Source organism: Microtus oregoni, unplaced genomic scaffold (assembly GCF_018167655.1).
Source record: "Microtus oregoni isolate MIOR12 unplaced genomic scaffold, Mior012 000013F_ref0000133, whole genome shotgun sequence".
NCBI classification, from domain to species: Eukaryota; Metazoa; Chordata; class Mammalia; order Rodentia; family Cricetidae; genus Microtus; species Microtus oregoni.
In genome coordinates, this window is record NW_024543072.1 from 11688893 (window position 1) to 11705285 (window position 16393).

Sequence of the window (16393 nt, forward strand, 5' to 3'; positions counted from 1 at the left end):
TCAGACGTGAAAGCCACTGTGTCTCAGTTACACAGCAAATTCAACATCCTCTGCAGGAACCAGGAACACATATGTAGGCAAATACTCATACACATAAAATAAAAGAAAAACTAAATGGAAAAAGGAAAGCATGAACCTATCATAAAGATCTGGGCTCAGGAGAGTATAAGAATACTGCCAATACTCCTCTGTGGAAAGAGGAAATTTCTTCTTCAGAGGGGAAAAGACAGGAAAATTTTTTGATATATTTGGTTATAGTATGTAAGCTACCAAGACTCTTGGAACAAAGTGATTTCCACAAGAATATTAAGATAGATACAGATGTACAGACTGATTATAGAGATATATAATTATGTAGACATACAGATAACTGCAAACATGCTAATATTTCTGAAAAAAAATTAAAACAAAATAAAGCTGACAAAAGACATATAATTCAGTTGCTATTAATAAATGAGTACTAAAGAAGACCATATTCATTTTCTCATAATTTGATATTATTCACATTAGCTTTCAAAGTAAAAATCTCAAAGAAAGTATTTGATATGAAGCTAAACTCAAACATTTCTTCAATAATTAGGCAAATAATAAAACACTTGTATGAAAAAATAATTTAGGGCCAGCAAGATGGCTCTGAGGATGAAGGTACTTGCTGTGCAAGCCTTGACTCTATGTCTCCTAGTGAGCTTCAACTATCAACTTGACACAGCCCAGAGTGATCTATCTGAGGGAGTTTCCATCAGATTGGTCTAAGGGCTATGAGCATGCCTGTGGGTACCATCTCCAGGCAGGGGTCTTGTGCTGTCTATGAAAGTTACCTCGGCAGAGGCTAGGGAGCATGCCAGTCAGCAGCGTCCCTCCATAGTTTCTGCTTCTGATCTGGTTTGAGTTCTTGACCTGACTTCTCTTACTGATGGCCAGTTACCTGGAAGTATAACCCAAGAGACCCTTGCTTCTCCGAGTTGCTTTTGGTCATGGTGTTGATTATCACAGCAACAGAAAGCTAACTGGGTCGCCACAGAAGTAGAGAACCCAACTCCACAAAGCTGTCCTCCTACCTCCATGACATGGACACATACGTATTACATACATAATAATAATAAATAAAAATTTAAAGTATGGACGCAGTCCATAACATAGATGAACTTTGAGAACTCTGTGTGAGAGGCCAGTCACAAAAGATCCCACGTTATGTGAGCACTGTGTGAAATGCTCAGGTCAGCAAATCTAGAGCAACAGAAAGTAGGTTAGCTGTTTCCACCATGAGGAGTAATATGACTGCTAAGGAGAATGGGTCTATAGTCCTGTGGATGCACTGTAATCACTAAATTATAGAGTTAAAATGCTTACATTTTTATTGTGTGGATATGGGTGCCACATGTGAACTTCTATGGTGACATGTGACTTAATGCTCAATAAAAACATTTTACAAAGAAAATATACAATTAACTACAAATTACAAGGCATGAATTTTTGTGGCATAATACTTTTGTACACTGTAAAATTTGTTACTTGTATTAGTTTAATAAAATGTTGATTGGAGTAGGTAGCCAAGCAGGAAGTATAGGTAGGGAAACCAGACTAAGACAATTCTGAGCTGAGCAGTGGTGGCACACGCCATTAATCCCTGCACTCGAGAGGCAGAGGCAGGCGGATCTCCGTGAGTTTGAGGCCAGTCTAGTCTACAAAAGCTAGTTCCAGGACAGGCTCCAAAGCTACAGCAAAACCCTATCTAAAAAAAAAAAAAAAAAAAATAAAAAATAAAAACCAGACAAGGTCTCACTGTGTAGTCCTGGCTGACCTTGAACCTGAGCTCCCACACTAATCTTCCAATTACTGGGGCTGCACGCATGTGTAGCACAGGCCCAGCTTCATTCACTCGCTTCTAACAAACATCAGGATCTGCAAAGAGAACTAAGGCTTCTGACCGAGCTTCTGTACATGACCTTCACGGGCACACTGCACATCACTTAGGAGTATTAGGAGTTTGAGACTAGCCTGGGTTACGTAACAAGACCCTGTCCACAACAACACAAAAATAAATAAATAAAAGTATGGAATACACATGTATTTACTTTTGATAGACTTCAATATTTGGAAATAACAGGCAGCGAATGCAATTTTATGGCTATGAAACAATGACTATCCAAGACTTTGAACACTATCTGAAAGCCGTGTGCTTCTCACTGAGCTAGCAACAATTTTACCAATGAACATATATTGACTAGCTGTCTTTCACGTCTAAAGTAAAGGTGAGAAAATGAAACACTGAAGGCTAAACAAATATTCCCCGGCCTCTGCAAATAACTCACAGAAAGGTCACATCACACTTTTAACTTTTACAGTGTCACTAGATACCAAGATGGGGCAATGAGTTATGATGGAACAGTCAGCTGTTGATTAAAAGTGAACAAAGTCTTCAGTATACCTGTTTTAAGACAATTAGATCCAGATAATTCTTTAAAATAATCTTATCCATTACTGGGAAATTATGCTTTCAAAAATTGGTATTTGTCACTCAGGGAAATTTCATTCTCCTGCTTAAGCTCTCAATTAATTATATTATAAAAGATTGATATTTGAACTTTTTGTCACTTCCAGACCTATGCAATAAATATTTTCCATCAAATTAACAAAACATCACCCTTTGTTTCCTTACCTATAGAATGTTTTCTTCCTAGCAAATGGCAAGCAGCTCAGACACTGTCTGTAGATCCTGTTCTCATCTGTCTCCAGTTCCGAGCCACACTGTGCACAGCCGGCATATGTGATGTTGGGAAGAGAAGAGAAGATATGCTTCAGGGAACTGCGAGCATTTAGAGCTATCTTCTGAGCTGCTGTGACAGCAAACACCAGCTCTGAAACCTTGGCTTTAATTAGAACCACTCCTATATAAAAATGAAATATTATAGTTACTAGAGCCAACAACATCTTTGACAAACACAGCAAGCAATGTAGTGTGTTAACAGTCAGTTAGGTATAGGCTACAACCAAGGTCGTTCTTGGAATTCATCCCTTCCTAGAGAATCCCAACTCACTTAGGGCTTCCATAAAGAACCTAGAACATAACGGACGATTTGCCTGAACCTGAGTGAGTCTACATGACCATTCTGAAAGGAGTGGATGGGAGAGCATGGCTTCTTTTTCATTCACTGTAACCTCAAGCATGTCAACTCACCTAACAATTAACTTATTCACTACACATATACTGAATATCTACTGTATCTACTATGATCTTTGGATCCTAACTTATTTTCCCCTTTCTGCATACCAGTATATCCTATGAATCTATCTGAACATCATTTTCCTCTCCATACTCATTTAAAGGTGTCTTTAAGCTTGCACACTTGTGTTTTGTTTTGTTTTGTTGTCAGTCATCTTTCCATCACTGAAACAAAACATGTGACATAATTTAAAGGCAGGAAGATGTACTCGGGCTCAGGGGTTCCGAGGTCTCAGTGCAGGCATGGTGGAGAGGAGAGCAGAGCAGGGTAGCTCACATCATGGCAACCAGGAAACAGGGAGAATGCTGGAGCTAGTTTTCCCTTCCCTTTTCTACTATCTGGACCCTGGCCAACGAGATGCTGCCACCACAGTTGGAAATGTAGCACAAATAATAAAAACCCAAGAACTGGGGTTCAAGCTGAAGTTCCTGTCTCTTCCCCTTTATATTTCTCTCTCGGCCCAGCCATATCACTCCTGTCTCCAGGTCCCTAGTGTTAGGATAAAAGGTGTATGACTCCAAACACTGGGATTAAAGGTGTGAACCACCAACACCTGGATCTATTTCTGGATCAATCTTGTGTAGCCCAAGGTAGCCTTGAACTCAAAGAGATTCATCTGCCTCTGTCTCCCAGGTCCTAGGACTAAAGGTGTGTGCCACCACTCCGTGGCCTCTACGGGAGCTCTGCATTCTGATGTTCAAGCAAGCTCTATTTATTAAAGTACAAATAAAATATCGCCACACAGAACAGGCCTTCCCTTGGTTAATTGTCTTTGGAAAAATCCCACAGACACATGCAGAGTTGCACTTCACTAAATTCCTAGTGCTTCTTAAAGCAATCAAGATTAACCATCATGGTCCTCTTAAAATTATAGATCAAGATGTATCATGTTAGCCCCTGTTCGGTTTTCTGGCTCTCTCTTTTGGAATTCAATAGTGGTGGCTCTCCTTAATATCCTTGATTTGTCTGAGTGTCTTGGAGCCCGGAAATGCTTTCATCATTTCTTCTATACAGGCCATGTATCTCTACATAACTTAGTGGGAGTGGCCACATAGTTTATAAGCTGTAGCAGAATCAACATTACTCTTTCTCACAGCTATGTTCAATCACACACATACAAAAATGGAAAAATGCAGTAATTTCAGAAGACTTTTCATATAATCATTTTACAACCTTGCATACCTCTTTCAAAAATTCCGAAGAGGCCACTGTAAAAGTGGACTTTGCTTTCAGGGGTATTCTAGAATGCTGGGCACTAAATTCTGCCTCCTGTCAGAGACACTGGGTATGCTCAGCTCTTTACAAGGAGCCGCCCTTCTCTGGCTGCGGCAGCAGGAAGACAAACTTACAACATCTCACCAGCTTGAGAGCCCCTTTCTCTTGCCTTTTATTTAATGGGGAAAAAAAAAAGGCTATGAAAAGTTGCTCATTCTTGCATGTTCTCTTTCCACCTTCATATTTAAACAAACAATGACAGAAACCATGTGCCTGTTCTTGTGATTGACCATCAGAGAAAGAAAAGGGCTAAAGAGGCCTTTTGAATACACCCTATCAAAGGCTGGCTACAACAGTATAGTTGGGTACCCAATGGGTACCAAATACCCCAGAATTTCTAAAAACATTGCCAGTGCTCAGCATCATCCCCAAGCTAGTGAGGCTGTATCTCTGCTACCACTAATCATTAGTTCTGGGGCCACCTCATCTGCTGACTGAGGTTGCTTATTTTTATTTTTAAGTCTAATTCTAGGTAGTGATCCTAACAGGTCATTATCTTGTATAAGCAGTAGATAAAGCTGACTCCTCCACAGAAACAAATAAAAACTGCAAAGTGGCACAGCCCTTTGCTGCCTATGGCCTTCTTTCCTATGGCAACCATCTCTGGGGTTCTATGGAATTTTGAGGGTAAACCCAGTTTAAAAATTTATATAAGCCTTCATTACCCAAGATTTCACCACTCAGTGTAAATCTGGATTCTACTTTGCCACAACAACTTCAAGTTTGAAAGTGGTATAAAAGGTATCACTAAAAACACCTGTATTTGCTGGATGGTGGTGGTGCACACCTTTAATCACAGCACTCAAGAGGCAGAGGCAGGTGAATTTCTGTGAGTTTGAGGCCAGCCTAGTCTACAAAGAGGGTTCCAGGACAACCAGGGCTGTTATATAGAAAAACCCTGTCTCAAGAAAAAAAGAAAGAAAAAGGAAGAAAGAAAGGAAGAAAGGAAGGAAGGAAGAAAAGCTTACATTTTTTAAAAATCTGGGCTTCTTAAAAATACTAATTTAACTAGTATTTTTAATTGTTAATATTAATAGAGGCCTCAATGTAGCATTTCTTATATGGAGTTATTTTCTAAGAATAGAGTTATTATTTTCAACTAAAATGCTTTTGTTCATTTCATTCTGTTCTTGCATTTTTCTTAGCTTAGTTGGATGATGCAGCAATGCTAGTCTATACTCATCCTGTAAAGCACAGATACACATATATTAGCTATTTTCTCATCCCTGTGGCTACATACCAGACAAACAGCAACTGAGGAAAGAAGGGATTATTTTTCGTTCAGAGTTCAAAGACTGCATTCGGCTAAAGGGGACGGCATGAGCAGAGGAGCAAGGCAGCTCGCACACTGCATCCTCAGGAAGATGGGTGCTGGGGCTCAGCTCACTTTCTCCTTTTTCCATTTTTATTCAGTCATAGGATGGTGCTGCCCACATTCAGGGTGTGTGTTCCTTAGTTAACCTTCTATGGAAACGTCACAGACACATCCGGGTTATGTCACCTAGGTGCATCTAAATCCAGTCAAATTGCCAGTGAAGACTAATCAACACAAGACATATGAATTAACATGACTAGTGAGAGCTGATCTACCATTTGGTCAAAGTGGAACAAGGACTACATTTATACTCTCATCTTGTTATAAAATACACACTCCTGGTACATAGTTCCTAACACTCTAGGTATCTCAGAATGGTGAGAGTATTCTTTGTATGCCAGAATCTGATATGACTTGGGCCATGGTGCTAGTGTCTGGGCCCCTTGGACATCTTGACTAAGTCTACATGGCCAGAACAATTCCCAGAGCTCCCACAGGGATGGGAATGGTGTCTTTAGCAGCCAAAGGAAAAAAGCTCACAACTCACAGAGCGTGGGCAAACCCAGACCCTTTACTGCACAGGAAATTCATGGTATTAATGGTCCACAATGTTGGGGGCGGGGATCTCAATTTCCATCTCAAATGAGAAAAAGCAAAACCCAAGCAGGTAGAAAAAAAGAACTAATATATATCAGAAGAAAGATGAAGAAAAGAGAAAACAGAAAAATCACTAAAACCAAATAGTGATTACAATCAGTAAAAATGAATAGAATAGAGAACGGAGTGAACCAACTCCTACTATCAGGTAAGACTGACAGCATTACCTAGTCTAACAATATTCCAAAGAATAGAAGGAGAATGACTTATCAATAACTTATCAATGTGCATCAATAATTTTTGCTATGTCAATCATTTAAAGGAACAAATTTCGTGAAAACTACAAACAAAAATTCTATTAAATACATTGAATTTACAGTTAAAACCTTTCAACAATGAAAATCTCAGAGCCTAGGATGGTGGTATACACCTGCAATCCCAGCCCTGGAGTGGCTAAGAGCAGGAGGATCATGAGTTGGAGGTCAGGGCAAGCTTTATATTGAGACCCTGTTTAAAGACAAAAGCATAATTATGCATGAAAATATCAGGTGTTCCTTAATAGTTTAAAATAAAAATAGAGTTAGAGGCAGAAGACTAAGAAATCAAAATCTGGTTCAGCTATTTGTAGAGATCTAGATTTCACTTTCTTTTGTGAGGTGTGTTCAAGACAGGGTTTCTCTGTGCAATAGTCCTGGCTGCCCTGGAACTTACTCTATAGACCAGGCTGGCCTCGAACTGAAAGAGATCTTACTCTATAGATCCGCCTACCTCTGCCTCTAGAGTGCTGGGATTAAAGGAGTATGCCACCACTGCCCAGCTATATTTCATTTCCATATTTAATTATATATATTCTCAGAAATGGCAGCCTCTTTGCTTATACTAAGATGAGAAACATTTTACATATGTAAAGACCATACCTGAATACTTATCCTTTAGGTGGGTTGCTAAGTCTGATGTCTTGACAAAGGAGGGAATGCTTTCTTGAAATTTTGCTTTAAATGATATTGCTCTTGTATCATCATCGAACAGGCATTCGCAGGATGACCACAGTGTTGTGTGCAACTCTAAGTTTTCTAGTATGCAATTGCGTTGAACAAAAAGGTACTTAAATTCCCAAATACAATCTTAAACAAACAAACAAAAAAATGTCACCAAAATAAGAAGTCTCTGCTCAGAATCAGATTAAGTAGACTAACCCAACTAAATCAGCTAAACATAACTTTTATCACTAAAGAATTTGGGCAAAGCAGACAAAATATAACTGTGTGGTTAAAGCAATTAAATGTAAAAGCTACAAATTATCTCTCTATAGAGTCCATGCTGGCTTTGAACCCTTACTCCTCCAAGCACTGGAATTAGATGTGTGCACCACCACACCTGGCTAGATATCATTTAGGAATCTCTTCTAATTTCCTGGCCCCTCTAAACAGCTGCCTTTCAGAACAGCACATTCTCATTTTGAGATATAGAAAGGTTTTTTGTTAACTAGTTGAGTTTTTTTAGGACAATGAAATGTGTGGTATTCTAATTCCCTCAGTAAGAACTGATTTTTGTTGTTTTGTTTCTGTTCAGAATTGACAAATATGTCCATATAAGAAATTCTACATTGAGGCCTTTATTAATATTAACAAATAAAAATACTAGTTAAATTAGTATTTTTAAGAAGCCCAGATTTTTTAAAAATATAAGCTTTTCCTTTCTTTCTTTCTTTCTTTCTTTCTTTTTTTTTTTTTTTGAGACAGGGTTTTTCTGTATAGACAGCATCATTAGATAGATACTGGATAGGTGCTAGAAACTAAACACAGTTCTTCTACCAACAGCCTATAACTAGTTATCAGGAAAACAATTGTGCTGAGAAATTTCCTTTTTCCTTAGTATAATTGGGGGGATTTTATTTTACAAGATAACAGTCTATCACTAAGGAAAGCAAAGGTAAAGATTCAAGGCAGGAACTTGAGGCAGATGCAGAAGATCACTATCTACAGAATTGCTCCCAGTTTCCTATACAGAACAGGCTGGCATGGTTAGAAATTTCACAGGTAGGTTCTCCTACATCAATTAGCCATTGAGAAATTTCCCAAAGACCAAGAAAATGGGGCCATTCTTCAACTGAGATTGCGTCTTCCCAGATGAGTCAGGTTGACAATAAAGATTAGCCATCACATCTTTCCTTTGTGTTATTTTAAACAGTCTACAAGCTTCTCTAATGGTCAAAAATAGACGCTTATTATATGTAGATGTTTTACAATACCTATGATTCCAACAGTAACATTAATAATTTAATATTATGTCATTTTCTTTAATTTTTTTACATCCCAACCACAGCTTCCCCTCCCTCCATTCCTCTCAGCTAACCCACCTCCTGCTTTAGTCTAATTTTAAAGTTGAATATACAACAGAGAACATGATTATCTGAAAAGAAAGTCTATACTGCTGTTGTTTAAAGATTCGAACCATTGGGCTGTTAGTAGAATGGCCAACATGCATAAGATGCTGGGCTTGATCTTCAGCACTATACAGAACAAGAGTGCTGGCCTGTAATACCAGACACCTGAGAAGTGAAGACAGGAAGATCAGAATTCAATACCATTCTCAACTACGTGGTGAGTTGGAGGCCAGTCTAGGCTAGTCTCTGTCTCAATAACAACAAAAATCAGTCCTTACCACATTATTTGAACAGGTGCTACTGTGTCTAAACACTGTTTTGTTACTGTGGTTCTAGAGAAGCTAGCTAAGTAAGACAACTAAATTGATTTATGGCAAACTTGAGGAAGTTATAGTAGGCAAGCTATATAACTGGATTATAAACATCCATGTAGATATAACTGTGACTCTGGATAATAGACAATCATAAACTGGGGTTATTTGCATTACTTTACTTAATTAGCTATAAGAGTACTTTATCATATTTTGTTATGTATTTGAAATGGTAGATTTCTTTTTAAAACAACTGCGTGAAAATGGTATTTGATTCTGTATAGATTATTTTATGCTTACCTAATTATTCTTTTGTTTATTTGCAACAGGGTCCATGTAGCACAGGCTGGCCTCAAAATACCGAAGTAGCCAACTATAGCCCTGAACTCCTTCCTGACCCTCGTGCCTCCATCTCCCAAGTGCTGAAATTACAAGCATGGACACTACACACAAGCCCAATTACTCTTAGGAAGTATAATTTATGTTGCCTGTGCCCTCATTAGAATCTAAGCTGTGACCACTGCAAGCTGCATACAAAGTATGCTAGCTTCCTGCTTGCAATGAGTATTTCAAATAAATGCAAATTTGAGATTTCTTACTATTCTCCCTAAAAACATCAATTTTATTATCGTTATTATTGAATATAGACTACTTGGTGATCATTTCTGATTGTAAGAGCTAAGTTTGTTCTTTTTAAAATACATGAAAGCCAGTGCCTACTTTAGAAGTTCATACGGAGATGGCCTCAAGAACTGCTAAATGAATAAAAAGAAGGTTAACAGTTTCTGAAAGTACAATTGCTTCCTTAAATTACCCTCCAAAATTGTTATTTTTCTACTAAAAGGCATTGTCTTGATGTATTGAAGCAGCTGTTAAAACTTTAAGATGATGAGGGTATAAATAAATTTAGGTGTAATTAGTGAATTCATCAAAAGCAATTTATATCGTAATTCCTGGATTCCTAAGTTTTCAGTATTAACTAAAAAGACATGGAACTATCTAGAGATACAATGATTCTCCTTCTGTCAGCATAAAGTCCCTAACCCTAAACCAGACACACTGAGAAAGCAGCGGGCGCTCTGCCCCATCACTTTACCCCTGACCTACATTTGCTTCGCATGCACTGGACTCGTGTTCACAGCTGAGATACCGTGCTCACTGATCATGTCTGCCATCGATACGTGTTTGCCAAATTTCACAACTGGACAAACATCTGTCACTATTTGATCCTAACATAAAAGTCAGACTTATCTCAAATCCTAGTTAGGGCTATTAATGATTAAGAGAAAGTGGGACAGACCCTACCTCCAGATAAGCACTTGATAGACAGAAGTTTGAACCGCAACATTACCTCATTCAAGTACAAAATAGTGAACCAGTTGATCAATGCCAAATTATTTTCAGAGTAAGGTGACTCAAAAACCACTATTTAAACTCTCAGGCTGTTAAAATCAGAATTTCTCAGCAGTGAAGTAAGATACTGTACTAATTTTTGAAACACCCCTTTTAATTTAATGCACCATGAATTATTAACTTAGACTTTTAAACAATGTACCACCGGTCCATACTTTTTAAGCAAGCATTCTATAAAGGTTAAGAGTTCATATTTTTAACTGTAATAAAAACCCAAGACATAGCAATTAATTCACCAGGAATTGTAACTTGACTTAATGTAATTCCCCCAACATCTGCCTTCTGTCAGAAAGGAACTCATTTATAAGAGCACTCTGCTGAAAAACACAAGCTGCAGACATTACATTTAAAGAGCATCTCTGAGGGGCTAGAAAGATGCTCAGCAGTTATGAGAATGCACTGTGACTGCAAAAGACCAAATGTTCCCAGTGCCCAGCGAGGCAGCTGTGACTCCCACTCTAGGGAATCTAGAAGCCAGATTCTGGACGCCAGAGGCACCTGAACTCGCATGTACATACCCACAGACAGACAGACAGAAAGACAGACAGACAGACAGACACACACACACACACACACACACACACACACAATTTAAAAATAAAATCTTTTAAAAAACAAAACATTACTTGAAGGAGATAAAGTTTTTACTAATACCCTCATATAGTAGGCCTGGGAACATTCGAGCCTTTATTTTGTCACTATTAATTACAAAGGACTTCTAGATAACTAAATTTCTATAAGTATAAAATTATAAGCAAAAAAATTTTTCAGAGCATTCAATCACTATTATTTCAAATGCTACAATCTCTTCAAAGTCTCCACACCTCAGACGGGCAAACATTCATCATTTACCAAGGTATAAGCAGGTTAAATGCTTTTTTCCCAATATATTTACCCTTTTTCCTTTGAAGCTGAGTATACCACGCTGCTCCAGGACCCCACAATACAAGCACATAATGGTGACCTTGGACCTGCTCCACAGTTAACACAACTTTCCTTTGCTTCTGTCCTCTATAACTATATAATGCCTCTGGAAAAGGAAAAAGAAGCTAGTTGATATTACCCTGCTTGGGTGACAACATAGGATGTCATGATAAACACACAGTGGTGATCAACTAATGCACCAAGATGGCCTCGCACAGGTTTTATGAGCTAACATTAAAGAGACACTCAAAATATTTACCTGTCAATACAGTGACATCCACTACTCTGAGTACTGCATGGACTAATGTATCAGGCTGCAGCTGCTCCAGTTCCACAAACTCCACGGTGCTCATTTTCTGACGCTGCCTCTGAGGCAAATCTTTGAGATAGGAATGTTTTGAAGACACGTATGCCAGTAAGTCCTGAAGTGTAACATTGGTAACTACATTGGAATCTAAGAAACACAAAAAGATGGACAAAGGAAGGCATCATATTTTGCTGGTAATCACAAATATAAAAACAGCTGTGGTGGTTTGAATAAGAACAGCCCCCATAGGCTCATATATTTGAACACAGTCATCAGGGAGTAGCATCTCATAAAGCATTTAATTAAGACTTGCTTATGGTTTCAGAGTTCATTATCATCATGTGGAGTTGGGCAGCACACAGGCTGGAGAAGCAGCTGACAGTTCTACATCTGGATCTATGGGCAGCAGGGAGATAGTGCCATTGGGCCTGGCATGAGCTTTTGAAACCTCAAAGCAAACAGTGGCATACTTCCTCTAACAAGGCCACCCCTCCTAATCCTTTTCAAGTAGTGTCATTTCCTATGTAACATATGCTTACATGAGAATTAGAGGACGCAGTGTGTGTGTGTGTGTGTGTGTGTGTGTGTGTGTGTGTGGTGTGTGTGTGTGTGTGTGTGTGTGTGTGTTTGCTATGCTGTGTGGAATTTTTTTGGGAAGAGAAGGGTGACTGCTTTACAGCATCTTGAAAGTGCTAAGGACAGCATCCTAAACTTGAATGGTGGAGGGTAGCAAGTGCAGGAGTCTGTTAGGTGGCTTGTAGGATGTGTCCAAATGATGTGCTAAAGAACTTGTTGAGGAAGGACTGTTGTCACGATGGCTGGGAAAGATGGGACCAAATTAGACTAAAGACTGGGGAGTCAATAGATAGTTTCAGGATCATTAAAAATTAAAAAACTAATGAAAAATCTGAGCCTGACTATAGATTGAGAACAGAATGAAATTTTTGGAGATGATAATAGTTTCTATTGCCAAACAATATCAAACTTTATTTTTTGAGTAAAGAATAGGTTGCATATTTTATAGAAATTAGGTAATGTTTTATATGTTTTTATATCTCACAACATAAAGCAGTTTATAAAAAATATTATGCACAGTGTTATTTTTAAAAAAAAAAACTCCTGAGAAGCTAAGTCTGCAAAGACTGACTCACTGATCAGAACGTCAACTGTAAGAACGGCGCTTGATTATTCAGTCATAACACTATTTCAATGATTTTAATCTTCCTCTCTCAATGTTCATTTTACTTTTTAAAGATTGTTTCATTTTCTGTATATGACTGTTTTTCTGTGCACCACAGGAGTTCCTGGCACCCACAGAGTGTGTCAGATCCCCTGGAACTGGTCGCGAGTTACTAGACGGGTGTCAGGACTCAAACCCAGGACCTTTATGCAAAATGTGCTCTTGGTCACTGAGTCAATTCTCCGGATTCTGTTTTTAATTTTGTTGAAGCAAACTTTACAGCTGTACATACAATAAAATATGCATATTTTAGAAGCACTGACTGAAGCCGCAGATGGTTCATCAGTAAAGGAATTTACTTCCAAGCCTAATGACCTGAGTTCTGACCCAGGACTCACATGATATAAGGAGAGAAGCAACTCACAGAAGTTGTCTTCTGAATTTTATACAGGTACTATCACCCCATGTAAACTAAGTAAATAAAATATTTTAAAATATGGATAAATGAGCTTTGCTGATCAAATTTAAATTCTCCTGAAGGAAAGGGAGCTATGTTCATATATGTGACATATTTGTGGCCAAAAGAAGATGTTACCCAAATGTACTTTTTTGTTTTTGTTTTTTTAGAACAACAAGAGTTTATAAACTATTTTGAGATTTTTTTCTTCCTCCCATTAACATGTTCATCTGCATCTACTCCATCTGCCACACCAACACCTAATTATCCACTCACTCACTCACTCACTCACTACCAGACGATCATCTACCATGTGACAGGTACCACACCAGGTGCTCAGGAAACAGAGAAAAACCACATCCCAATCTCGACATAGAGAGAGTTACTGATTGACCTAGAGACAGACGGTAACAAACACTCAGCACAGAAAGTAAACTGAGGAGAGGGTTGAATCTCACTCAGTGAAGTGTTTACCTAGCGCTTGGGTGGCACTGGGCTCTGCCCCAGAACCATAAATGCCCATGAGGGATAGAGGAAGGGGACGGAGAGTTGGGGAAAGGAAGAAACGTTCCTGAAAACTTACACACAGAAAAAGAACTACTTAGAAAACAGTTGGCTAGACTCTCCAGGGGATGAACTGGAAAAAGCTGAATAACAGTTACAAGAAGAGTGAAGTGACAGCTGAAAGTGTCTTGTACAATAACAAAACCAAAAAAAATACAGTCTATCCCAGAGGCATTTGTGTGGTCTGGGGAGCTCCTCCTCACAGAAGTGACTAGACTCATGCTTGAGACAGAAAAAAAAAACAAACAAACAAAAAAAAAACCCTCAGTAAAAGCTGTCTTTAGAGAAAAAGGGAAGGAAGGAACAACAGTTGTAGATAGCAACAGCAGAGGAAGAAGAGAGGTCCCAGGAAAAGCTTCTGCTCTCAGCATTTAACAGAGCATCAGCAAGACCCTGACTTAGAAAGAGCTCTGAAGTTTCAGTGCCTTGGTGCAGGTTGTAGACCTCAGTGAGTCTCATGCCTGGGACACTCCCAGTAAATGTCATAGAATTAGACTCTGAATCCTGGCAAGAGAATACCTCTAGGTGGAGGAGAAGAAACGGGATCAAAACTCGACAGCTCAGGCTGGAGAGATGCTCAGTGTTTTACAGCATTGGCCACTCTTCCAGGGAACGGAAATTCAATCCCAGTATGCTCATAGCAGCTTGCAGCAGTCTGTAACTTCAGTTCCAGGGAATTCAGTGCCCTCTTCTGGTCTCAGCAGGCACTTCATGCACATGGCATGCAGACACACATGCAGGCAAAACTCACATACACAAAATAAAATATAAATCTTTTAAAAGAATGCAGCTCAATGAAGGAAATCCAGTCAGAGCCTACAAGGTGACATAGACACAGGTTCCAAGCAACATATCAGACATCAGAAATGACAGCCCAGGAAAGATGAGCATTCTCAACAGGACTCCTGAATGACTACCCTGAAGTATGACCAGCATCTACACAGCCTTAGCTGTTTTAAGTGGTTTGAAAGAAAATGTCCCCCTAAAGAGAACGGCACTATTAGAAGGTGTGACTTTGTTGGAATAAGTTTGGTCTTGGAGAAAGTGTGTCACTCTGGAAGCAGGCTTTGGGGGTTCCTATATGCTCAAGACACGCCCATGAGACAGTCTACTTCCTGTGGTCTGAATGTCAACATGTAACAGCACCATGTGTATGTACCTGCAGGCCACCATGCTCCTCACCATGATGATAATAGACTAAACTTCTGAAAGTGTAAGCCACCACCTCAATTAAATGTCTTCCTTTAAAAGAGTTGCCGTGGTCATGGTGTCCCTTCACAGCAATAGAAATCCTAACTAAGACACCTGTGAAGGACCAAGATCTGAGACCCAACCCTCAACCCAGCGCAAGACTGCCTAGGCAAAAGCAGCATGCACATCCTGACCACAGAAGGATCAAAAGGAGGGGTGACCAGGATCTACGACCAAAGCCACAACGAACTGTCCACTGACACCTCAACTACACCACAAGTAGGCTCCACTTGAACATTGAAAGTGCTTCCCTTGAAAAAATACAGCCAAAAAAAAAACCCACAAAAATCCAAGCAATGAAATAAACCCAGATACATAAATCTCAATACAATAATATAATTATATATTTATATATATAAATAAGTAATGTGGCATAACTCCTCCAAAAATCACTAATACTCAAGTAATAGCTGCCAATGAGAGAGAACCAGATGACATCCTAGACAAAGAAATCAAAAGAATTTAAGTATGTTTAAAAGTCAAAGAAGAGCCAGGCAGTGGTGGTGCACGCCTTTAATCCCAGCATTCAGGAGGCAGAGGCAGGCGGATCTCTGTGAGTTCGAAACCAGCCTGGTCTACAAGAGCTAGTTGTATGACAGGCTCCAAAGCTAGAGAGAGAGAGACAGAGAGACAGAGAGACAGAGAGACAGACAGAGAGAGAGAGAGAGAGAGAGAGAGAGAGAGAACTGAATGAAATAATGAAGTTTATACTAGATAAAAACAGAGAAATTTCATAAACAGAACTACTAAGGAAAAACCAAACTGAAATACTGGAAATGAAAACAGAGTAAGTTAAATAAATCCTCAGTATAAACCTCACCAATAGAAAAGATCAAATGATAGAATAAGCTTAAAGGCAATGTGGAAGAATTCAAATACTCTAAAAAGGACAAAGATAAATTGGTAAGAATGGCACTTACAAATGACCTGGGACATTAAAAAGACCAAACCTAAGAATCATGGGCACTAGAAGAGAAAGTTTTCATTCTAAAGGCATAGAAAATATTTTCAACAAAATCATCCAATTATAGGAAAAGTCCAATACCAGAGGCATTTAGAACATTAAACAACTTCCCTCATCACATTATAATTAAACCACTCTGGTTATATGGAACAAAGAGCATATATTGAAAGCAACCAGAAAAAAGTACAAAGCCACGTATCAGTGGTGACACATGCCTTTGATCCC

At 38.9% G+C, this 16393-nt stretch overlaps 1 protein-coding gene across 4 annotated transcripts in view; it reads right to left on the reverse strand.

Annotated features, from left to right (window-relative positions):
- The window catches only part of Shld2 (shieldin complex subunit 2), a 94519-nt gene that overhangs the window by 3829 nt on the left and 74297 nt on the right, over nt 1–16393 (reverse strand). For 2 of the 4 annotated variants that reach the window (XM_041662332.1, XM_041662330.1), the window contains 4 exons: nt 11705–11899; nt 11417–11551; nt 7329–7535; nt 2660–2888 (listed from right to left, as the gene is read on the reverse strand). In XM_041662332.1, the coding sequence (XP_041518266.1) occupies nt 2660–2888; nt 7329–7535; nt 11417–11551; nt 11705–11899 (766 nt within the window). The remainder of the gene's footprint in view (nt 1–2659; nt 2889–7328; nt 7536–11416; nt 11552–11704; nt 11900–16393) is intronic. The other 2 variants (XM_041662331.1, XM_041662333.1) reach the window with 2 other exon arrangements.